The sequence below is a fragment of the Protopterus annectens genome, chromosome 3.part0, assembly GCF_019279795.1.
Source record: "Protopterus annectens isolate FY-2018-M chromosome 3.part0, PAN1.0, whole genome shotgun sequence".
NCBI classification, from domain to species: Eukaryota; Metazoa; Chordata; order Ceratodontiformes; family Protopteridae; genus Protopterus; species Protopterus annectens.
The window spans coordinates 390,350,478-390,377,420 of NC_056731.1; the positions used below are offsets into that span (position 1 = coordinate 390,350,478).

Sequence of the window (26,943 nt, forward strand, 5' to 3'; positions counted from 1 at the left end):
ATCTCAAAAGCGTATGGACTCAACACTGCCACGATTTGGACACTGTCATTCAGATAATACCTTGCATCCAAAGAGAATTCTTGTGGTGGGCTCAGGAATGTCACCTAAACAAGTGACTCTCTGTGACCCGACCAAAGGCGAGTCAGATTTTAACGACAGATGCCTCAGACATGGCTTGGGGAGCAAACTTCAATGGGAAATGGGTTCAAGACACGTGGCCTCCCAGACTACAACATTTGCATATCAACATGAAGGAGATGTTAGCAGTCCAATTTGCCCTGATGGCCTTCAAGGATCTACTTCAACCAGGACAGGTGTTGATTCAAACAGATAACACAACAGTCATGTGGTACATCAACAAGCAAGGGGGAACCCATTCGTACCCTCTTTGCAGACAAGCTATGATTTTGTGGGAGACTGCTCTCAGTTTGCACCTCACTCTTCAGGCAAGGTTTCTGCCGGGAGCACAGAACTCCTTAGCAGATGTTTTAAGCAGACAGATGGTGGATCCCCATGAGTGGAAATTGGATCCTCATGTATTTCAACAGTTGACGGTGGCTTGGGGAACTCCAGACATAGATCTGTTCGCTTCTCCACTAAATTTCCAACTGCCAAAGTTTTGCACAAAGCTGTTTCACCCAAAAGCTTGGAAAGTGGATGCTCTATCATTCAGTTGGAACAACCTTCACGTCTATGCCTTTCCTCCTCTGCCTCTTCTTCCCAAGGTGCTCTTGAAGGTCAGACAGGACAAGCCTTGCATGATTCTAATAGCTCCAGATTGGCCACGTCAGCACTGGTACCCTCTGCTGAGGAGTTTAGGAGCCTCCTTGGCCTTTGCCATCAGTTCCACACCTTTGTCCCAGGCAAGCAATCATTTCCGCAATGTCAGGATACAGTCCCTGCATCTGACAGCTTGGCATATTCTGTTTTAGACCCTGGGGGTCGCTTCCTCAACAAGTTTTGAATGTCATTTTGGAGGCCAGACGGCCTAGTACCAGGAATGTTTATGCTGATAAATGGAGGAGATTTTTTCTTTGGAGCAAAACAAAGAGCTTGGATGTCTCTGTGCCTAATTTGAGTGTTTCACTTCAGTATCTTACAGAATTATTAGACAAGGGTTTGTCTTTCTCCTCTGTAAAAGTTCATGCTGCAGCCATTTCTGCTCACTATGACTGTGACCCTCCTTTATTCTCTCACCCTTTGTTTAAGCAATTTCTTAGAGGGCAAAAACATAAGACCCCCACGTGAGCTCCTACTCCTTCCTGGGATCTCAATTTTGTGTTGGAAAAGCTCACTTTACCTCCTTTTGAACCTGCAGCTACTACGGAGTTGAAGTTTTTGTCTTGGAAGACTGCTTTTTTGTTTGCCATTACGTCTGCTAGAAGGGTATCTGAATTACAGGCTCTAATGGCAGTTGAACCCTTCTTAATATTTCATAAGGATAGGGTCTCCCTAACCCTACTTTTATGCCTAAGGTTGTTTCTAATGTGGCATTAAACCAATCTATTCATTTGCCTACATTTTATGGTGATCCCCAAAATAAAGGGGAAAAAATTTTGCACTCTTTGGATATTCACAGGCAATTGCGTTATTATTTGAGCAGAACCAAAGGGTTCAGGCAGTCTCAACAGTTGTTTATTTCTTTTGCTTTGGGTTCTCAGGGGAAACCTGTTTCAAAACAAACTATTTCTAAGTGGATTGGCCATTGTATTGCTTTTTGTTATTCTCATCATGGTAAGGAGGTTCCGGCTGGAATCAGACCTCATTCCACTAGGGCGACTGCCACTTCTACTGCTTTTTAAGGAGTAGCTACTAAAGATATTTTGGAGGCAGCTACTTGGAGTTCAGTGCACACTTTTTCTAAACATTACCATCTCCCTCTTTATTCCAAATCTAGGGCTGGGTTTGCCACTGCAGTTTTACAGGGCATGTTAGCAGCTCCCAATGCTTTATGATTTTGCCAACCTCCCTTTACCTTTGCTTTGGGATTCTACCCACAGGTTATGACTGCAGCAATGTGAGATGAAGAACATAGTACAGTTTTGTACCTACCATAAATGTAGATGTTCAAGATCCACATTGCTGCAGTCCACCTCCTTCCCTCTGTAGTTTGGGGTGGTTGTGTGGTTTGTGTTGTAAATATTGTTTCTACATGGGTGATTGGGTGTTTTTCCATTTTGGCTATGGCCTTTCTTTTAAGGCCTTCTGACATCTGGGGCAAGAAAGACTGAGGATATGGCGCCACGGCGTGCTGGCGCAGATCTGAGCGACCATGACCGCAGCCTAACACTTTGGTATTCGGGCCGACCGAGGACAGCGGACTACCCACAGGTTATGACTGCAGCAATGTGGATCTTCGAACATCTACATTTATGGTAGGTACAAAACTGTACTTTTCCGGTGTACTCTCCAGTCCAACAGGTGAATCTGTACATTTTGAGGCAATGTTACACCTGCCTCATATACACAGACAACCCTCTCCTCCTACCACCAAACACTAATATATGCGAGAGATGCAACTGTACAGCCAAACTGGAGGCAAAGCTCTGTCAACCCAGGACTGGAACTGACAGTCAAGAGGAGAAGGGTAATACTTGCAACACACCACCAGTCTCACATAGACCTAATAAACCAATACCGGCAAATAATGCACATGAATACATGAAAACATACTCGGAGGCTCTAAATAAAAATCTGCAAAAGCAACAGAGACTTCCAAAGCAGACATCCAAGCAACCTCCACACCCCATCACCAACCATGAAACACATACTTCACATATCAGTGTGCCACGCAATCACAGCCCTTAATGCAAAATAACATACCCAACACACTAGTAATAGGCGACCCTGTAGTCAGGCACACTGATGTCCCACTAACTAGGCTGGACAAGGAGAAGGTTACAGTTAGCTGCCTGTCGGGTGCCAGGATCCGCCACATAACGCAAGCACTCAGGTCACTCCAGAACAAGTACAAATACAACTCTGTCATTGTCCATGTTGGTGTGAATGACCTAAGACGTACCTCCCTGGACTACATGAAAAGAGACATGGAAGAGCTCTCTGATCATGTAGCCGAGGCCTGTATGACCCTGACCCTGAGTAGCATCCTGCCCTCACCAAGAATGATGCCACAGTATAAAGAAAAAATGATCAATTTCAACAATTGGCTAAGTTTCTGGTGTCATTCAAAGGGGATCCAGTATCTGTCCGCCTGGGATGACATGCTCGACAGGCCACATTGCTTCGCAAGAGATGGCTTGCACCTGTCACCCTTAGGCTTTCAAATACTGGCCAAGGCTCTTGCCACCCCCATAGTGCCTTTTTTAGGTAAGGCTCAAAAGACAAATCCACCACCATAAATAGCACAAGTAACCAAAAACTGAGGGTAATGCTACTCAACGCCAGAAGTCTAAACCTCAAAATGCACGCATTCGAGGCACTCCTCAGTATGGAGAACATTGACATCTGTGCAGTAACAGAAACCTGGTTTAAGGCTCCTGAGAGCACCCCAACACTACTGGGCTATAACGCATGCCATACCTTTCGGCCACAGAACCAGGACCAAAACACAAAAGGCGGGGGTGTATCCATATTCATCAAGGATACCCACACCTCCAGGTTAGTGGCGCAGGACAATGCATCAGAGATCATCCATGTGCAACTAACAACGGGCAAAACTGCAATCCAAATTGTAGCTTGCTACAAATCACTGACCATGGCCCAGGACCCCCATTCCACATTTCTGGAGACACTGGGAAATATGAAGGTCCTACCAAACACCCTAATACTGGGTGATTTCAATTACCCAAACATAAACTGGGAGAACTACTCAAGTACTAACTCACTTGCCCAACGCTTCCTAGAATTTATAAACTCAAATGCCCAGGATCAACTGGTCAACACTCGCAGCAGAGGGAACAACATATTGGACCTGGTCATCACCAGCATGGGCGACCGGTGTTTCACACCGGAGGTCAACCCCTCATTGGTTAGATCAGACCATAGACTAATCACTCTGGATATCCACATTCTGCCCCCACCCCCAATCAAGGAAACCACCATGAAAAACGTTTCAAAAGCAAACTTCACGTTACTCAAGACCGAGGTGGAAATGTTCACAGCCCCCATGATAAAGGACAATGCTATCCAAGCTGCTGAAACCTTTACAAAGGCACTCTATGAGCATCTGCAGGAATGCATGGATCGTGCTATCTCAAGTAAAACCAGGACTCACTCCTCCAAGAAAAGGAAACCAGTCTGGTGGACCCCTGCCATAAACAAGCTATACAACAGAAGGAGGAAACTAGTACAGAAAAGAGTAAAATCCCAAGAAGGAAAGACATCCCTGATCAGTATCCGCAAAAAACTATGATCCCTCATTAAATCATCCAAGGCTAGTTTTGAAAGAAAAATTGCCAATGACTCCAAAGATAACCACAAAGCCTTCTTTAGCTATGTTAACAAACTAAGTGGAAAATCTGAGATCTGCTCTGAGTTAGTCCAGAATGGCACAAAATACACTGAACCGACTGATATTGCCAACATTCTGGCAGACAGGTTTAGTGCAAACTTCACCCCCCTCTCACCCCCTAAAGGGCCCATAACTGTACCAGAAGAATGTAGGGCCCCATCAGTCACCGACACACAGGTTAAAACAGCCCTATCCAAAGCCAAAAACACAGCTTCAATGGGACTGGACGGTGTCCCAGGCTGTGTCTTACAAGAGCTGCAAAATGAACTTACCCCTCACCTAAACACACTGTTCAAACTCAGCCTCTCTACAGGCTACGTGCCCACAGAGTGGTGCACAGCAACAGTTATCCCGCTCCACAAAGGTGGAGCCACAATGGACCCCAGGAACTATCGCCCTATAAGCCTGACTAGCCTGGTCTTCAAGGCTATGGAACACATCATCATGGAACTCATTAACAGAGACATTGGGAACCTCCAAACCTTGGACCCTACCCAGTTTGGCTTTGTTAAGGGTACATCATGCCTCCTAAACCTGGTGGACATCTTTGAGACAGTTACCAAGGCATTAGACGAGGGAAAGGAGGTCCACACAGCCTACCTAGACCTCGCAAAGGCTTTCGACACCATTCCCCATTCTAGTATTATAGACAAGCTCACCAGCTTGAACATAAACCCCTACGTCACGAGATGGGTTGCCAACTGGCTCATGGATAGAACCCACATGGTAAGAGTTGCAGGCTTTACGTCCGACTATAAACTGGTTACAAGTGGCGTCCCCCAGGGCTCAGTCTTAGGACCCCTCCTGTTCGGTGTATACGTCTCAGAGGTACAGGCAAGCATAGGAGGACTATGGCTGACCAAGTTCACAGACAACTGCAAACTAGGGGCCATAATTGACTCTCCGGCTGATACAGACACCCTCCAGATGGGTCTCACTGAGACGGATACCTGGTGTCAAAATCATGGCCTCAAGCTAAATGCCAAAAAGTGCATAGTCATCCCCTTTGGAAAAAACAAAGTAAGCACGAACTGCCACATAGGTGGTAGTCCCCTAAATACAGAAAATGTAATAAGGGATCTGGGGACCCAAGTAGATAGTAATCTCTCCTTTGATAACCATATTGCCAAGATGGTTAAAAAATCCTTCTATGTGGTCCACCTAATCACAAAAGGGTTCGCATCTAGAACAAAAGAGGTTATTGTGCCTCCCTACTCATCACTCATTAGACCCATCATAGAATACAACACCCCATTTGGGATGTACCTTACAAGACACCTGCAACAGCTGGAAAGACCACAAAAGTACCTCACCAAGAGGATTACTGGCCTCAAACAGATGCCCTATGCAGCCCGACTCAAGAAACTCCAGCTGTACTCGGTTGCATGCCGCTTACTCAGAGGTGATCTCTGCCTGACATACAAGGCCATGTCCAACCCAGAATTGATGGACATGCTCCACCTAAAAAAAAAAACAAATCCCGGAGAGCCACATGCTTTAGAGATATAAAGCTCACCACAACAATAAATAGGACATGCTGGTGGGATAGATTCCTATCCCAGAGACTCCCCCATGCTTTGGAACAGGATTGCAATATACATCAGGCAGAGCCCCTCACTAACACTCTTCAAGAGAAACCTTGATGGGTGGATGGGAAACAGAGAATTTCCCCCGGGGATCACTGCATTGGCTCTGCTGGACAGTGGCACAGGGAACTAATGACTCTACTGGACAGAGGCACAGGGAACTAATCTAAGGGGGTAGCGAAAGCCAACACATTCTGGCTAGTCTTATAAATGCCCATGGGCAGATAGCCTAGTACTTACCTGTGAACTTATTTATATATCCCTTGGTGTGAAGGAGGTATTGACATCCTCAAAACAGATTACATGCATACGTCTGCAAACATATTTGCTAACCTCATCAGATCCAAATATAATGAAAGTTGTAAAGCATGAAGAGAAGTCTAAGGTAACACCTCTGCTTAGTTTAACAGAAGCATTTCAGAAAGGAATAGAATAGGAAATCAAGCTAGATTGCCAGTCATTTAGCACAGGGAGTTAATTCTGTTAGCTGTAGTTCCAGTGCTACAGGGGTTGATTTCCTCAAACCTCACTTGCATACTGTGAGACCTTGAGCCGACAATGCTTATGGGCAACTGGGAATTTGGGCTAGGCTCCTCAGTGGTCCTCTGGTCTTCAAGCCTAGTAGCTACTTTTGAAATAAATAATAGTATGAGAGCAGCTGAAAATGGGAAAAAAATGAAGTAATATAAAGAAAAAAAGAGAAAATTGGAAATACAACAAATATAGTTTCAGGTGTAAACATCTCTTAAAACAACCACATGTAAACCAACATCTGATGCACAAATGGTTAAGGATAGGTGAATTTAAACCAAAAAGATGAAATAGGTTCATAGACGGTTACTAGGGTATCGGCCCTAGAGACTTTATAAGGCTAGCCATGTTATACCCTTGTTCCCTTATTGACCAAGTTGTATGGTCTGTATTTGCAGCACGAGTCTCCGAACAGCACTTACTGCCCTTATCCAAGAAAGACATAGATGACCCCCAGGGTAAATTTACATTCTCCCATCCAGTTGTCTAACTTATGCTTAAATAGGATTGTTGAGGACCTCTGTTTTACATTAATTGGAGTTTGCTGCAGAAGAGTGGCAATCTGTGGGAGACATAGCTGTCTCTCCAACATGTCCTGTTAATGTTGCAGGCTAGGTTGAGATCCCTAGAGTGAGTGAATCTTGTCCCATTTGACTTGCGGATATGCAGCATTTCCATTAGAGCAGGGTCCGAGACTGCTGTGTAGGCCAGGCACAAGTTGCCTCTCAGCACCCTGTAAGGTACAGAGTACAGTGACAAGGCCTTCAGTCTGTCCATGTAGGTCATGTTTTGAAGGCCCTGAACTTTCTTGGTGAGAAACCTCTGAGGTCTCTCCAGCTGCTGCAGGTGTCTGGTGAGGTACATACAGAAGTACTCTCTTAGTGGTCTGATGAAGGACTGAGTACAAGGAAGTTGTAACATCTTTTGCTCTGGGTACAATGCTCTTACTTATAAGATGTGCAACATAGAAGGCCGTCCTTACCACTGTGGATACATGGTGATCGAAGTTAAGGTTATCAGCCTGTGTTCCCAAATCTCTCACCACAGGGTTTGGGCTAAGAGAGGTACTGTTAATATTGTAATTTGCAGGAACATCCCCTGTGCCGAAAGGGATGATAGCACTTTTTTTTTCATTTAGTTTAAATCAGTGGCTTTGGCATCAATAATTTGTCTGTGTAAGCCCTTTTTGTAGTATGTCAGCATCGTTGGGGGACTCGATGATTGTACCCACTTTGCAGTCATTGGCGAACTTGGTAAGCCACAGGCCATCTATTTTTTCCTGGACTTCTGAGAAATAGATTCCTAACAGTAGGGAGCCCAGCACAGATCCTTGTGGTACACCACTGGTAACTGGTCTGCTAGTAGAGGTGGAATCCCCAACCTTGACTGTATGCATTCTGTCGGTGAGCCAGTTGGCTACCCATCTAGTGGCGTATGGGTTAATTTCCATATGTTCTTCATGTTTCACTGTTGCAGTCATCACATTTGGATTATCTGCTTGCAGTAGCCCTCAGTCGGCCTGATTATCAAAGTCTTGGGTCCTGCGTCAGTTGCTGTCTCATCTTCCATGATGTCAAGTAGTCAGGGGTATAAAGCATGCAGCCGACGCCATTACATCTGTCTTTCTTGCTGTGCGGTGCCCGAAGCAGAAGCAGTTCGCAAGTGCTGGTCAGCCGACTCCTGAAATTTTCATTTTCGAGTTTCAGAACCGAAGTCTTTAACTAAAGCTAAGTACCCCCTTGGGGAAACTTTTTCTTGCTCTAAACCGATGTCAGTAAAAGTCACTAATTGTATTCCCTGTGGAAAGCAAATACCTCATAAAGATTTTCATTCATACTATATTCCTTGCCTAGGCCCTGACCACGATGTACCTCGCTGTCGGTTTTGTGCCTTATTTAAACAACAAACTATTCATCGTCGGTATATTTACGCTTCTAAATATTTTGGTACTCGGTTCAGTTATCCAGATATGTCTTCGGTAAGCCACCCGAATACTGACATTCCGAAAAAATGCATAGATAAAGACAGCAACAGGCAGCCTAGGTCCAAAGCTGCCGACGATGCTGCTCCTAAGCTAGTCGCCAGTTTGCCGGAACTCATTGAGGTGCTTTCGCAGCCCCTGATACCTGCTACTTCATATTCGCAGGCCTTTACTGAGACCCATTCGTAGTCCGGCATGCCGTGAGATGCTTCAGCTGTGGAACCTGTGGATGTCTCTACCTTGGATGGGTCTTGAGCCGCTGTACAGGCACCGGCTTCTGCTGGTGTATTCAGGCCTACTGACTTGCATATTAAACTGATGCCATTTTCTTTTTCAAGGCCTAAAACTCGAACCATGCCTAGAAAAATGACACCCAGACTGCATGGTCAGGCCTCTATGCCTAAAAAACAAATGATAAGAATGGCTGAAGACCTTATTACTTTAATCAGGGGAAGCCAACCTTCCCCCTCTATGAGACCTAGGACTGAATTTGCTTATGATACTTCTGATCAGGTTTCTGAAATTTCTGTTTCCTATGATGACCAGATTTTACCCTTATCTACCTATGAGGATTCTGATGCAGAGAACTCTATTCCCTCTGCTTCCCCCCAGAGGATTTCTCTTTTGGTGAAACCTTACATACTCTTAGGGAGCATTTTCTCTGGGAAAGCCATGATTACTCTGATTCTAAAAAGAGGCTTAGGGATTTCTTACTCTTGCCCCAACACAGGACTTTAGCTATCCCTCCTGTACTAGACATTGTTGATGATGCCTTTTCGGAATTTAGCTTGGCCCCTGACTCTTTACCTCCTGCTCCCAGAAAACCTGATGGATATTACAGAGTTCCTGACTCTCACAAGTTTCTTTTTAAAAATGCTACTGCGGATCCTGAGACCATTTCACAGGGACCCAGGGGCATTAAGGCTACTACTGCCAAAAATCCTACCCCCTCTGATAGAGATTACAGGGCACTGGATAGATGGGGCAAGAAGGTATACACTTCTGCAACCTTGGCCATTAGGGCCTTAAACTGCCAGTTTCATATGTTAAAGTATCATTGCTTAAACAGAAAATGATGTTGATTCCTGACTGTGCTGAAAATAAGGATTTACAGGATTTAATGCATTCTGCTGAACAAGTTGGAAAACGTACTTTGCAATGTGGTTTTGATTCACTAGAGGCATCTTGCAGGCCTGTTTCACTAGGTCTGTACTTAGAAGGCATGCTTGGCTTATGGGGCAATCCTTGCCAGATTATGTTAAAGCTAAATTGCTGGATGCTCCCTTAAATCAGGACCGCCTGTTTGGCAACAAAGCAGAAGTAGTACTTAAAAAGATGGAGGAAAAAGCTAAATCTATGCAAACTGTTAAATATTTCCTACAAGTACAGCCTCCAAGATTTAGTAGGCATTGCCCTATAAGAATTGGTCATTTCCTGCTTCTTCCAGGCCTTCTCAGTCCAAACCTAGAACCAGCAGAACACCCAGGCTTCAGTCCCAGGGTACGCACAGGACTAAGCAGTCGGGGGCTCCCACTTCCAAATCAGGGAGTACTAAGACTCCCCCCTATCGTAAGCTTTCTCAATGACTTAACTTTAAAACTTCTAAGCACTTCTCAACTGACTGCTCCTTTAGGGGGAAAGATTGCTCTGCAGGCAAAAAACTGGGAACTCATTACCCAGGACAAATGGGTTTTTAATATAGTTTCCCAATGATACAGATTTCACTTCCACATGTTACTAACCCCAAACGGTTGGCCAGATCTACCCCCAAATCAGTGGGCAGAGGCTCAAAAGCAAGTACTCTCTCTCTTAAGCATAAGGGCAATTCAACCTGTACCAGAAGAGGAAAAGGGACAAGGTTTCTACTCAAGACTTTTCCTGGTACCCAGAAAAGACATGTCCTATCCTGGACCTTTATATCCTAAACACCTTTTTGGTGATCCCAAAATTCAAGATGCTAACTCTTCACCAGTTGCTTCCTATGCTAGGCAAGGATGCCTGGTTGGCAACACTGGATTTAAAGGAAGCCTACCTGCACATCCCAATCAGGGAAGCTTGCAGAAGATACCTATGCTTCAAAGCAGGCTACATGCACTATCAGTTCTCTGCACTGCCCTTTGGCTTATCTACTGTGCCCAGGGTATTACAAAGTGCCTAGCTCCAGTCATTGCATTTTGCAGGCAAAAAAATATTCAAATATACCCATACCTGGACGATTGGCTATTTCAGGCAGAAAGCCAGGACATACTTTTGAATCATCTGGCATTTGTCCAAAAGGTGCTAACTTGTCTGGGGTACACCATAATTGAAAAGAAATCACATCTTGTACCCTGTCAACAAGTAATATTCCTGGGAGCAAGGTTGAACACAATTTCCCAGATGGCTTTCCTCACGCCAGAAAAGCAAATTCATTTGACAACTTACTTCAGACTAATGGCCACAAAAACCTTGCTATCTGCAAGGCAAATACTGCAAGGCTTGGAGTTCCTCATAAAGCTGTTACTCCACCCATTTTTCTGCTTAGGTCAGCAGGGAAAGAGTAGCTAACAATGTGATGTGTTCCTTGTTCTTTGACATGTAAAAACAAAATGAAAACTCCAGTAAAGCTAGAACTTCCAATAAGTGACCTCATCAGCACAGCACAAGCAATTGTTTGACTAAGCATTAGAAACACAGGGCTGTTATACCCAGCTGATGTCCATTATCATTAGGGTCACTGCAAAAATATCCCAAACAACAAACTAAAAGAATGAGTGAGAAGGTTACTGAAAAACCAATCAGTAAAAACAAAATGAAAACCCCAGCAGAGCTAGAACTTCCAGTAAGTGACCTCCCAAACCTCTTGGATCGGAGGCACATGGGATATATGCAAATGAGCCTTGTGGACATCAGGTGTTTCAGCTAATTGGCAATTCTGAATGCCCATGACTTGTTTCGTTATTTTAATGGACAATTACAGGCCAATAAAGACAAACCCCCACTAGCTGTGGATATGCTTATTTCAGCCTTGTTATGATCTCATCTGCACAGTACAAGCAGAGTGTTTGACTAACCATTAGAAACACAGGGCTGTTATACCCAGCTGATGTCCATTATCAGTAGGGTCACTTCAAAAATATCCCAAACAGCAAACAAAAAGAATGAGTGAGAAGGTCACTGAAAAACCAATCAGTAAAAACAAAATGAAAACTCCAGCAAAGCTAGAATTTCCAATAAGTGACCTCCCAAACCTCTTGTATTAGAGGCACATGGGATATATGCAAATGAGTCTTATGAACATCAGGTGTTTCAGCTAATTGGCAATTCTGAATGCCCATGACTTGTTTCGTCATTTTAATGGACAATTTCAGGCCAATAAAGCCAAATCCCACTAGCCGTGGATATGCATATTTCGGCCTTGTTATGACCTCATCGGCACATCACATGCAGAGTGTTTGACTAAGCATTAGAAGAGGTTTGGGAGGTCACTTATTGGAAGTTCTAGCTTTGCTGGAGTTTTCATTTTGTTGTTTGACATGGGAATTTTCTGTGTTCATTCACATTATTTCTGCTCATTCCAATCCTTATTGCAGACTTTGGGGAAGAAGTACCAAAACCTATTCTAGTCATCTCATGACAGTTGCAAAGGGCATACTTTCATGCTGCAAGGATTCTTCTGGTCCTTGACAATGATGGCATTTTGTTGGAGGGGACAGCCAGCTCCACCTCAGGGCCTGACTTCTAATGGGGCGACCCTTATATTCAACCATATTTAGCAGTTGGTAACTCAGATGTGATCAAATCTGTTAGGAACCTCTCAACCTGGCAGGCTTATGCAGCCAGTTGGAAAGGGGTCTCTGTCTGGAGTAACCTGTACCACATTAGCCGGTTAGCTTGCAGGTAATTTTGACATTCTTTCAGCACTAATATGATTTTGACTTCAGGTATTTTAAAGTCAAGGTTCACATATCAGTTGTCTCTCAGTATCATTACTGTGGGGATCGCAAAACTGTGTTGCGACACCAAGTAGTGAAGCATTAGAAGACCTTCCCCTACAGGATCTGTACTTCAAGGTTAGAACTCTTGCCTGCCCACCACATGAACTGATTATCCAAGGAACATTCAAATTCTGTTCATGGAAAACCTTTATCTTAATTACTGTCACTCCGTGCAGTGTATCTCAGAGCTGCAGTCCTTATAAGTAGAGATCCACACTTGGTTTTCCACAAGGATTAAGGTACAAGGGGATTTTGTTTTTATTTTTCCCTTAACCAGATTTTTAACTTCATTTTCTTGTGGCAGAAGCTAAGAGAGAGGGGGTCCTTTATAATGTTGATGGCACGATGCCAGGGTAATCCTATGGGCTAGGCTTGTAAGGGCTCCAGGGCCATTAGCCTAACACACACCTATTAACCTATGTGCATAGTCAGATAGGTGTTCATTGGCATGGGTGCACAAGGCAACTTGAATGGGCCATTTTGTTCATCTCATTTGCATCAAGAAAATAATTGCTTGGTGTTGCCAAGCAGATAATGACTAAGTGGACTGTCAGCAGCATTATCTTTTGCCATCATTAAGCTAACAGTCCATTAGCAAATGCTGCATTCAGAGCCCAATTCACCAGGAGAGTGGCTTCTTCAAAGATGTGTCTTTGCAGCCATTTGTGCTGCAGCCACTTGACCATCTGTGGACACTTTCAACAAGGATTATTGTTCCAACCAGGATTTGGTTGGTTGAACTTTGTGCTTATGCAATCCTCCAGTTGCTCTCTTCACACACTGAAGTCCTAGACAAGGACTTATCAAGAAAAATCTTCATTGTACATTATAACAGGTATGTTCTTACTGTATCAGTTGGTCTATGAGCAGATCCTTTTTGATCGGATCCAGATGTCCTCCTTCCTTCTCCTATACATGAGTGGTCTTCTACCAAGTGCTGCTGTTGGTCTTGAGTATATATTTTTGCAGTATTTGCCTAGTGATATGATGTCAAATCTGCATTGCTGTTCCTTGATTTGTAGGAAAGTGTTCATTGATGACTTGGGGACAAAATCCGAGGCTCTTGGGATGACCATGCTTATTTGACTGATGTCAGTGTCCTTGAGTATGGAATTTTGCTGAAAAAAGATGCAAAATAGTTATTAAAGGTAATTGAAGGAGTGGGAGTACCCAAGTAAGGATCCAGCAAAGAGAAGCCTGTCCTTGATCAGTTGATGTGGTAAGAAAGGTGTCTGTTGTTTCTGCTAATTGTACCAATCTTTTTTAATATACTTTGAAGATTTTACTGAAAATATTTTCCTGATTTTGTTTTCTGTAGGAAAAGCAGAACCATGCAAGGCCAAGACTTGATATTGTCCAACCACTTTCTGAATCATGTGAAGAAATCTCTTCTGATGCTCTAACTGTAAGAGGCTTCCAAGGAAACGAGTGCAGAGACTATTCTTTAGGTAAGTATTTGAAAGATATGACTTTGAAGGCTTTCTGCATTGGGGATAAGTTGGAATTTTGTTTTCTGATATCCTCTGGTGAATGCAGTTCTGAAATCTGCAGATTTGTACTCATAAGTGCAGGCACCTCTCACCAGTACATGTCTTGATACCACATTTTAGGACAGGAAGGTGCACCAGGTCCTCAGGATCACCATTTTTTTTGCTGCTTGTGTAATTTGGATCTTATTGGTAAAGTACATCACTGGTAACTTCTCACAGTCAGTGTGTAGAAAGCAGAGATATTTGAATCGTACCTGCGAACACCATGTCACAACCAGGGCATCCAGCAGCACTGACTGTATTGCCCTGGAAAGCACATAGCATAAGGCAGGTACTCATTGTATTGCCTAGGAAAGGCACACAGCATATAGGATCATAGGTCATAAGACAGTATTAGGCTATCTGCCCTTGTGGGTCATTTTAAGCCTAGCCATTTCCCAACCCAGAGGTAAGAATCAGATCCTGTACCTTTTGTCTGTGAGGTAAACACCTTAACAACTGAGCCAACTCCAACCCCTCTGTACAAGTGCCATAAATATCAACACTTCACTTAAGCTTTCTCTAGAAAGATGCACAAGAAGCTACAACCCTAAATCATATTACTCAAGATGATATCTGTAAAGGTTGGCCAGTGCAGCAGGATGGTCCTGTATGTGATCGAGGGCCAAAACCTGTTAAAAGAAGAGAGAGTAAGGGATTTGGAGGCTATGTATTAGTAAAAGCACCTTCTTTCAAAGTCCATCTGTGAAACAGCTTCCAGTTCTTTATGTCCCATTAACCTTTCTGTGTCTCTTGATGGATCAAGCGTATCTTGTATTCATTGTTGGCTGACACAAAAGTAGCAGGAAAGGGGATCACTGGCAGTCAGTTTTGTGGGCACTACTGGGGTTTTATTGCCAGTCATCAAACCCTTGAGCATATAACGGCTCTAGGTCTGGTGTGTTTGCACTGTGCATTCTGCCCTTTTCGTCTTCCCCCAGGTTGAGGAAGACTTCCTTGTCAGTGCTGAGAATACTTCCATGGGTTCTGCCACACCAGGTGGACCTTTTAGAAAGCTTGGGAGATTGGATGTTTTTATTTTGTTTTACTGTTGTTCAAATGTGTTATGAATAATCTGTTTAGCAGAGCATGGGTGCCAGAGACCACATCCTCTTTCTAACTTGATAGACTGTAAATAAATAATGTTGTACCATTTTGTGCCTCAGGTCTCTTAGCTACCTCCCTCATTCTCCTAAATCTGGTCCTCCCTTGTAGACTGTCCTCTGAAAAAGCTGGCAGATTGTCCTGACTCTGGTGTGGAGTGTCTGGAAAGAATTCTTATGATGGCTTCCTCAGTGAATATTCATTTATCCTACTGGAGTTTTGACTGTTCTGATGCTGCATCTAGGTTATCAGACTCAGGCATGTGTTTGTGCCAAGTATGAATCAGGTCCTTTTCTACATGTCCCTTTTCAATGTTGATGTTCCCTATGGGCAGGTTTCCCTGACCTGCACTGCAAAAGAAGAAACATATGCTCTCAAATGTACAGTGTTCTTTATGATACTAACTCTTTTTTTAGCACAATTCACCTCTTATTGTCTTCCAATTAATATTGATCGAACCATATAATTATGAAGTCCATCAACCATTCAAGAACATCTTTAATAAAAATTTGAAGGTAGGCTTTATCTATAAGCCCATACCTTACAAATGTACTGTCTTACAATGAGTCATGAAAGTACTATGGAGCTTTTCTTGCAGAAGTTATCTAGTACTAGGCTTGCCACATTTACATTTGTCTTCCACTTTAATATACAAACAACAAATTATACAATAAAGGCTCATTGCCATTCAGAAACATGCACACTGATTGGACAGCCCAGCCAGTGTGCCTGTTGTAAGTCGAGCATATACCAATAGAAAAAAGTCTGTCCACTGAAGTACCATGGAGCAGCCAGATGTTTCTTTTGGCATATGCAATGGAGGACAGAACAAAATACAAGAAAAGTCAGGTACGGTCTACAAAACTAAAGAAACAAAAACTGAGCTGATCTTTCTTGTATTTTTGTGCTGTCCCTCATAAACTCTCGGCAGATTCTCATACCTCTCAGCTGTCCAGATTCTTGCAGCCTGTCCAGATTTCTGCTTCATGTCTTTTCCTCATAAAAATTGTAGTTTTCTGGCAAGACACTAGGGATTGAAGTCATTAAATAATGACAGACATTTGAGGTTTAGGCTTTATATCTTTCAGAAAATGCACACTAACACAAAACCTGTTTTTCCTGTAACTTTCTAAGTTTATAAGAGCAATAAAATCTGTCCTGTAGTTGAGCCAATGTTCCCTCCCAAAATATTGGCTTTTGTCTAGGTTTCTTGCATTAAGACTGGCAGGGGAAAAACAGCATAAGAGATTCTCCTTTTCTCTGTTGTTTCTGCTGAACAGCACTGATGCACTGTGTGTAAGTGTGGGAACACATCATATTTACTCAGTGACAGGGACACTTCATAATTTACTAAGTTACTTTTATGTTTGTAAGAGTATCTATTTTTATTATTGCACAGCACTTTAATGTTACCAATTACAAATATATTAATTGCTTTGTCTAACAAGATATGTCATCTGATTGGTTTAAATGTCTACAACTGATATATAAAAGTAATGACAATTGATTTGTTGGTTATCTGATGAAGTTGATGACAAAAACGAGTTTGGACAGTGTGAACGTTAATATTTTTTGTGCTGCAGTGGATTTCCTGTGTAATACTTGTGTCACTATTCGTATTGTGGTGGACTTGTCATTAAAGCCTGTTTTGCCACCTGTTTGGGTCCACGGTGCTTGATTTCTGTGGGAACACAAGTCCCATAGTCATGCGCACAGTACATCAACAATCGTGATGGAAAGCAGCAGCACTGTTTAATTATACATCACATATGTTCTTTTTTATAATTCTCATTAGTCCACCATTAGTAAATTGCTCAATTCCTACCTTCTTGTAATCATCACTCCTCCTCCTGAACATTACTTTGCATGTATTATTCCCACAATTTCCATTTAGATCTGTGTAATTTGCTCCTTCCCTTTTCCAAAAATCCCACTTCTGTACATTAGGACCATCAACTGCATTACTATCTAAAACATTATTTTACAGAAAACCAACAGATTTACATTTAAGGACACAATTTTTTAGATAATAATGCAATTGATGGTCCTAATGTACATTTATATATTGTGAATTCATTTTAAAATGTTTAATGTGCAAAAATGTTTTTAACGTGTTTTTAAACTACTGAGTGGGAGCCCATTCTGATTGTTTGGCAGAAGCATGTGATGGGAAGGAAAAAATTTAAAAGCTGGGCTTAATACATGTATGTTTATTCTGATGAAGTCTTGTTATTTCTGAGACTGAAGCACTCAGTAAATAAAGTGTACTCATTCCTTTAACCTTGTGACCTTGTGTGAAGACTGGTAGAGAAGGGTGAAGGCTGCCAGCCTAGTCAAATAGAATTTGATACATAATTCTGGCATTTGTAACTATAAATGTAAAATACAGGCGTGCGTCTTAAATGTAAAGAAATGCTGTTTCAACAATGTGGCAACATTGCCATCTGTTGTAAGGAAAACTAAGCCAAGCATTTCAAATGTTCTTTGAAATTAAAATTATGTTTTGTATGTCCTTTGAAGTCAGAATTTGGAGTCAGTGAGTCTGGAGTAAGCATCCTGCCTATTGTTTTAAGGCTAAAGGTATTGACCAGAATTTACATGTGGAATGTCCTTTATTGCTCTAAGTGTAAAAGAATGTAAATGCAGTTAATGTGTAGCCTGGAAACTCCAGGAAGTGTGAAAAAGATGATGCAATGTTTATCAGAACTGGAGTTTCAATTTAAACAGTGAGAACCAGAGATTAAGCATTTTTGTCTTGACATCCATCTCATCAGCACTCTACCTGTTGTCTTGAGTAAGTTATCTTTGAAGTGTGTTTTCTTGTAGAAATAGCTAGAACGATAAAGTTTAGACTAAGTGTTTTTTCTGGTATGTCAGAACTGTACTACTGAATTATTTTAAGTTTCTGTGTGATCTCAACTCTTGAATAGCACTGTGGTGTAGTAGTATTGTCTTGTGTTTTTAGTATTTATTATTAAATATTTTTAAAACCTTTTACTTGTGGCTGGTTTGTGTAGAGACAAGTTAAGCTCTAGAGTACATTTCATATTAGAGTTTATTGTACAAGGCCACTCTAATAATCCTTGACTGATTAGTCACATTTACCAATTGGATAATAATATTGCACAGTAATAATTGGACACCCTTTTAAGGGCCTTTGGGTAGCTGATAATTATTAGCTGGTGGTGGCAGTAATTACTACCGTATAGTCTGGGTAAAGGGGCACAGCTGGAGAAGCTGTGTCAGCCTTTCCCAGGAGTGTCTGTGAAGTTGTATAAATACTTATCTCAAAATGTGTGTGTGTGTGTGTGTGTGTGTGTGTGTGTGTGTGTGTGTGTCAACTACTTGGGCAGGGACACGAAGCAGTGGTTGTACAGAGGGAGGTTAGCTTGCCAGCTATGCTGAGATCTAGACCCTATAGCTCTGCCAGTGGGGAGTTTTATTGGGGACCTGGGAAGCAAGGGAGCAACCAGCCCCAGACTGACTGTGCTCTCTGTGTGCACTTAAGGGAAATTGCACTTTACTGTGTGTATTTGTTATCCTTTCCTCTTATATGAGACGCCCTCTCTGGTGTTAATGGTGAAGATTGAGGCTCCCTGATTGCTGGGCCAGGGCGTGGGCGTCGCACCTCGTTTGAGTTTTTGGTATGTTCTAGATTCACTGCGTATTATATCTGACAGAATACTCTAAGGAATTTTTAAAATCTGCTGACTCGTTGCACTCCCACATTTGCCATCTGCCTGAGGAAAACTTCTTTGAAAACTGCTTGGGGTATAAAAATACCTATGAAAACACTGGCAAGCAAAAATCCTAAACCTTCTGGGCTTGTTGCATACTTTAGAGCCATACATGACTTCCAATTGTTCCTTTGTAAATTGCTTATCCAATCTCATGTCCTTCCATTGTTCCCTTGTAAATATGTAAACCAAGAACCAACGAACCAAAAACCAAAAAATCACTGAAAAACGAAGTCCAAGCCAACAAGAATTTATTAACAATGATAAGGTTTCCAAACACAGTTCACCATTGACCTAGGTTTCATCCCAAAACTCGGACTTCTTCCCTTTAAATATCTTATCCAATCTCTTACAACCTTTTCTAACCTCCTCTAATTGATTCTTTTAGTTATTGTACTGTATCTTATACACTGTACAAATTATCTCTTTCTTAACAGCAGCTTCTGTTTTAGATTGACCTAAAAACTTTACCAGAGCAGGTCTTTCACGTAGGATTCCCCTATCCCTTTATCTTTGCCTATACTCTGTTATCAGTACTTGGTAGGGAAGGGAGTGTCTAGCCTGCAGTCCCATTCTTTTAACTTTCTCTCTCTAATTATTTGCTCCCAATATCTTTGTTCCTTTGCCAGTTATCTCCAGAAAATTCCTGTCCCCTCTTTCCTTTTCTGTGTACTCCTACTTGCAGTCTTCCCTATCAACAAAATCTTCTTTCTCTATTTTCATGTTGGATTAGTTCTTACAATACTTTCTAATACTTTATGACTATAGTATTCTGTATAGCGGTTATTATTCTCCTTAAGGATATGCATCAAGAATCCCACTCTCTCTCTCTATTTCTTCAACCCCCATTTCCAGCTTTCATCATCATCCCTTTCTACTTCGAATTTTAACCTTCTACTTGTGCTGTGTATATGAGCCATAATTGTGTGGCTCTAAAATATTCCTTCAAATCAGGTAATCCTAAACCACCTTGTTCTATTGGAAGGATCAGCTTAATCCACTTAACTCCTGCCCTCTTCCCCTCCTAGATTAATTCCTTCAACTCTTCAGTAGATATTGTTCACAACTTCTCATCCATCCATCCTCAACCCCTTTTTCCCATTTTGCACATGGGGTCAGGGTGTCGTCATCTCAAGCCTAGATTTACACCACCAGGTGGCTAGCCCTGCAGCGGTAGTTCATCGGTACCACTCAATCGCACACGCACCTACGGCCAATTTAGAATGTCCGATCTACCTACTGCATGTCTTTGGAGTATGGGAGGAAACCGGAGCACCCAGAGTAAACCCACATGACTGCAGGGAGGACATGCAGACTCTGCACAGAAGGCATCCCAGCTGAGAATTGAACCAGAGAACCTCTTGCTGTGAGGCGACAACACTAACTGCTGCACCACCACAACTGCCTTTCTCATCCACACAACTTCTCATCCAGTTGATAAAAATATGCCTGGCCTGTATATCAAACTAAAGGGGCTAAAAACATTTTTACTACTTGAATCTCACTTTCCATATCCATAAAGAAGACCTCCCAGTTTCTCAGTTTTTGTATTATCTTTTGATTAGTCTCATCCCATATAGCCTTAGCTATCATAACAGAAGCCTTTTTAATCCATACTTCTAAATGCTTCATCTTATTGTGTCCCCATAAAATATAGGTACCTTCATTGATATTTTTAAACAAGTTGTACATAGTCTTTGCAGACAGTATGCACTTGCTGCTTGTTTCAGCCCTTAACCTATTTTATTATGAACCTTATCTTATAATTTTATTGACTCATCTATTGTATGTGATAGATATGTGTATGGGTACACAGCTATATCTCTCTGTCTATATCTGTATATATCCATATATTTACATTTACTGGATGTCCTTCATGGATGCATCTGCAGTCATAACAACTGGGTTGTCCTGTCGTCAGGCAGCCCTTCAGTCGGCCGGATTCCAAAGTCCGGGTCCGGCTTTCGCTGGATGTCGTCACACCACGTCATCTCTCTCTGCTGGTCTGGGTAGCAAAAGCATCCCCCAGCCCTTTCCTCAGTCTTTCTCTTTGCGTGGGCGCTGGAGCAGCAAGCTGTTACGCCGGTGCCGGGTCGGTCGGATCAGGAACATCCAGGCGAATACTCCATCAGACTTCTAAAGCCAGCTAACCGGGACGGGACTCTTTCTGCCGAACTCGATGTCAGAAAAAGTAAACAATTGTTTAATTTAACAAAAACAAATCATAGCCTAACAAACTACCTCTGTCTGCTGTTTTGCAGGCCCAGCCCCAGGCGCGGCAGAGCAGCCTGCTGCCTGTGCTTCAACCGGCGCCTATGCGGTCGTCACGTCCAGCTGGGTTTTAGGAACAGTTTTCTGATTTTTTTTGTAGTTTATATCCGTCGGATCCTCCGTGCAAAAGATCAAAATAAAGACCAGCAAAGGAGCCCCAGATCAACGCGCAACCTCGCGGGGCGGGGTGCCATGTCTCCCGGTGTCAGCGAGAATCGAGGAAAGGGGAATGAGCTAAACCGAACTGAAAGTCTACCTACAAAAAACTGATCTATACAACTCCCCTGCTACAACTCTTGAATCGACCTCAGAAATTTTACACACTTATTGATCCACCCTTTGATTTGGACCGCTACATCCTGTCTCTTCCCTAGCTCTACCCCAGCACGCCATGTCTCTAGCAGCCAACCAGCAGGCCTAAGCCTCCAGCTAAACCAAAGCCACAAGACTGTTCAAACCCTATAAAAACCCCCCCTGTACTAAATGCAGATTTAATTTCTTTAATCAGAGGATAATCTCACCCAGATAGGGCCCTCCTCAGCCCCAGAGAAGAGACCCAGGACCAGAGCCCCTGAGCCCAGTGTCCTCCTGCTGATGAAGATGCTGATGAATCAGACATAACAGACTCAGAGCCTCCCACTTCTCCATGAAGAAAGATTCTGATGCTGAAGAACACATTCAAGCCGCTTCCCCACCAGAAGAATTCTCCCCCCACCTTTGCCATGCTCGCAGCTGACAGCAACAAGCATAGCAACAGCAGACAGACTCAAGAAGACTTGCCTTTCTGCACCTCCTCCCAGCACAGGCCACCATTCTCTGTGGTGGATGATGCTTTCAATGATGTTTTGCTCGCGCTCAGATTCTTTACCCCCCCCCCCTGCCCCAGACAGATTTACAGGGTGGTGCCAGATACTCATCACCACCCTTACAAGGCCCCACTTGCAGACCTAAAAACTATATCAGTCCCAGGCAAGGCGGTAGCTAGCTAAAAAGCCTAACCCTAAGGAACTCTGGAAGGAAGCAAGGTCATTAGACAGATGGGGTAAAAGGTCTACTTCACTTCTCTCTCTCAGCTAGAGGCTTTAACTTTCAAGTGATGGACAACCAATAGAGTTTCAATGATGCTTGATCAGAAACTGTTAAAGATTTCTTGCAGGTTCAACCCCCCAGTTAGCAGGGCAACTGGCCTGCCAAAAATTGGTTTCCCTGACCTGACACAAAATTTCAAAGGGAAGGATAGAGGCTCCCAGGGCAGAGACCATCCAGAGGAGGGAGGTGCAGGAGAGACAGTGTAGTAAAACAGCAACAACAGAGGCACAGGCACAGACACAGCCACTGCCACTACATCAGCACAACCACAGTAACCCTAAATCCGCCTACCAATAAGGGAACAAATAGCTAGGCGGCTAGGGCTAAAGTTTCAAGGAACTGGCTGGCACTGCAACAAAATAACAAAAAATTTTACAATTTTACAAACCATAGATCAAGGTTACCACTCTCTCAACCTTACCTCAAAAGAATGCAAATCTACCTCCAAAATCAAAAAACAGAATCTCGCCAGTTAATGGAAGTAAATAACAGAAGAGCGAGAGAAAGAAAAAGAGACAACAGAGCAGAGAGAGGGAAGTTCTATTCCAGACTATTCTTTAAGAAAGGAAAAAAGTTGGAGAAAAGTTGGAGACCACCGAGACACCTTAAATCAAAATGCTGACACTACAGCAGCTTCTTCCTCCCATGCTGGGCAAGAGTCTTTGGCTATCTCTAATCTCAAGGAGCCATGCCATGTCCCCCATTCCCCCATCTGCAGAAGAGAAGATAGATTTCTTGCAGGATGCAGGCACTATCAATTCTCAGCATTGCCAGCATTGCCCTTGGCTTACTGCATATTCTGAGATGCCTGGCCAAAAATGCCTGGCATCAGTAACAGATTGCAGACTACAGGAATCTAAATGACCCTTACCCATGCCTGCGGCCGCAAATGAAAAAAAAAAAACAAAGCCAACACTTGCCACAACTTACTTACTTGCTACAAGCACTGGGACACACAGTCAATTTAAAGTCCAGTACAAAGGATACCATCCCAAGGACATTCTTGGCAGTAAAACACATGGCAACAAAAACAATTCCAACAAATGAAGAACAAAAAAACAACTGAACTTACTTTTTGGCACTCTTCAAAAACTTACAACAAAACTGAACAAGTTAACAGCAAGAAAAAGTACTGCATTGGGTCATGCATAATCTTGGTTCCATTTGCCAGACTACATATGAGAAAACTACAGTGGTAGGAGTTCCTATGGTGGGCTCAGGCATGCCAGTCAAACCCAGGCCTACCCTTTCGCAGATGTCAAGCAAGCCAGACCATCACAACAGACGCTTTCACCTAGGGGATGGGGGCACATGCTGGGACAAATGCGTGCAGGATTGTGGACACAGGATCAACTTCACCTGCATCACATCAAAAAAAAAAGAAATGCAGGCAGTAAAAACTGGCAAAGTTCAAACCATTGGGAGGCACTATTCATACCCCCCTATGAAATGACCTTGGGGCTGTGACCTGGCACCTAGCTACAACATCCCAGTTACCAGTTACAGGCAATAAAGAAAGACAATACTCTATAGACATATTAAGCAGAAACCACCTCACTTCGATGCGTATGGAAGCGACTGACATCTTCAAGACCATCTCAAAGAAATGGGGAATGCCACAGATAGACTTATTCGCATCACCTCTCAATCACCAGCTCAAAAATTCTGCACAAGGACATTCCACCCACTAGCATGGAAAGTGGATTCGCTCTCCTTCAAACTGGAAGGCCTAACAGCATATGCATTCCCACCTCTTCCTTTGATACACAAGGTACTACTGAAAATCAAGGAAGAACGCCCCAAGATAATCCCTATAGTTCCTAACTGGCCAAGACAACACTGGTACCCACTACTGAGGAGCATGTCTCGAACAATATGTGGCCAATACCCTGATGCCTTTGATGTTAACTCAGAACAACTACAGCATCATACATCCAAACCTTAACTGCATGGAACATCACATAGCAGCAGCTAATCCAGAACTTTCCCAAAGAGTAAAGACATTATTCTTGAAGACCTTCAACAAGAAGGAACTATGCTGGAAAATGGAAAAGGTTTGTCATTTGGAGTACAGAAAGAGGAAAAGATGTGTCAAACATAGATATGCCTAACATTCTGGAGTATCTGGCGAACTTCTTCATTCAGGCCTGTCCTACTCCTCCATCAAGATACATGCATCAGCTATTTCAGCAGAATACAGCTTTGATCCACCTGTTTTTCGCACCTTTGCTCAGGCAGTTCCTCAGAGGAATCAAGAATGTAAAACCTCCAGGAAACCACCATTACCAGCTTGGGATTTGAACTTTGTGCTAGAAAAATTGACACTATCACCCTTTGAACCAGCAGCAACAGCAGACCTACAACACCTGTCATGGAAAACTGCTTTCGCAAGGAGGGTTTCAGAACTACAGGCCTTAATGGCAGTGCAACCCTTCCTAATCTTCCACCAAGATAGAGTGTCCATGAGGACTAATCCTACATTTATGCCCAAGGTGGTATCCAGAGTGTCTTTAAACCAGGCAATCCACCTACCTACCTTCTTTCCCAACCCACAAAACAGAGGGAAAGAATACTGCATACCTTGGATGTACATGAACAGCTACGCTACTACTTGGACAGAACAAAAATAGCAGAAAGACTGACCAACTTTTTGTAGCCTATGCAACAGGAAGGGAAGGAAAAGCTATTTCCAAACAGACAATCTCCAAATGGATAGGAAATTGCATACGATTCTGTTACTCCTTCCATGGAAAACCAATTCCACAGAACATAAGACCTCATTCTACAAGGGCAACAGCCACTACCACAGCCTTCTTACGAGGCAACCCAACCAAATTATTGGCTGACTACTTGCTTGACCTCCGTGCATACATTTGCCAAGCATTATAATTTGCCTCTATATTCCAGATCCCGAGCAGGGTTTGCCACTGCTGTACTGCAAGGATCCTAAACACACCATAATCTACTTTTATCCTCCTCCCTAGTTGGCTATGGTATTCTACCCAGTTGTTATGACTGCAGATGCATCCATGAAGGACATAGTACAGTTTTGTACCTACCATAAATGTAGATGTCCGAACTGGATAGCATCTGCAGTCAGGATTACCCCCTCCTTCCCCTCTGTGGTACTCCTAGGTGTTTACCCTCCTAATAGCTAGCTGTTGGGGAGTCTTTATGGTGTATTTGTTTGTATATATGTACATACATGCTTATTGTTGTGTTTACCTCTATCTATTTGGAAACATTGGCATCTATACAAATTTTAGCCTGCAAGAGGGCTTCTGGCATCTGGGCAAGAAAACACTGAGGAAAATGGCGCGGCTGATATGCTTTATACCGAGAGACCAGAGATGATGTCGCGGTGAGTGTCGATCAGCGCAGCCGACCCGACCCGGACTGACTTGGAACTGAAGGGCTGCCTGGAGGACTGACACGGACGGACAGTTGTTATGACTGCAGATGCTATCCAGTTCGGACATCTACATTTATGGTAGGTACAAAACTGTACTTTCTTGACATTAGGTCAAGTGAGTGAGTGAATGTTTGCTGAGTGTGCCAGATTAATCTAATGCATATTTTGGTGAATGCACAGGATTTAGGAGTTACGCGTGAGTCTCAGAGTTAAGGGGATAGGTATGTATGCGTGTGTGTGTTTTTTAGGATAAGAGCTAGGTTATGGAATACATTTAAGGTTAGACTTAGGTTAAATTGGGGTGTAAATGTGAATTGTGTCTGTCTGAAATGTCATATCTAGTGGTAGTGTTATGGGAAGGGTTTTTCCTTTAATTAAGGTATAAAGTTGGGGGTATGGTTAGAGTTAATATGTATTAGTGCAGTGGAGTGGGGTCTTCTCTCCTCCCCCCTCCCACTCCACCTTACAACTATGTGCTAACCCTGCCCTTGTCCTTAACCCCAACTCTACAACTTACCTTAGAAATGCCCTTCCCCTAACATTACCATAGCATAGACAAATTAACTTTGTTAGTGTAAGGGCTAATGCATCCCAAGAGGAAACAATATATATATATATATATATATATATATATATATATATATATATATATACATACACACACGTGTGTACGCACACATTTATATTTTATATATGTGTGTGTCTTTGTATGCATATACGTGTATATATATATATATATATATATATATATATATATATATATACACACACACACACACACACACACACACACACACACACACACACACACACACACACACTGGATATAAAAAGTGTACACACCCTGTTAAAATGCCAGGTTTTTGTGATATAAAAAAATGAGACCACAATAAATAATTTCAAAACTTTTCCCACCTTTAATGTCACCTATAACCTGTATAATTCAATTGAAAAACAAATATGTTAGGGGGAAAATATACAAAATAAAAAATATACAATAAGCTGGTTGCATAAGTGTGCACACCCTTAAACTAATACTTTGTTGAAACACCTTTTGATTTAATTACAGCAACTTTAATGTCACCTATAACCTGTATAATTCAATTAAAAAACAAATCTGTTAGGGGAAAAATATACAAAATAAAAAATGTACAATAAGCTGGTTGCATAAGTGTGCACACCCTTAAACTAATACTTTGTTGAAGCACCTTTTAATTTAATTGCAGCATTCAGTCTTCTTGAGTAGGAGTCTATC

General features: G+C 42.6%; 1 protein-coding gene across 2 annotated transcripts in view; it reads left to right on the forward strand.

Moving 5' to 3' along the window:
* The window catches only part of VPS41 (VPS41 subunit of HOPS complex), a 2,347,711-nt gene that overhangs the window by 1,559,212 nt on the left and 761,556 nt on the right, over positions 1-26,943 (forward strand). For both annotated transcript variants that reach the window (XM_044064839.1, XM_044064840.1), the window contains exon 12: positions 13,865-13,994. In XM_044064839.1, coding sequence (XP_043920774.1) covers positions 13,865-13,994 — 130 coding nt within the window. The remainder of the gene's footprint in view (positions 1-13,864; positions 13,995-26,943) is intronic.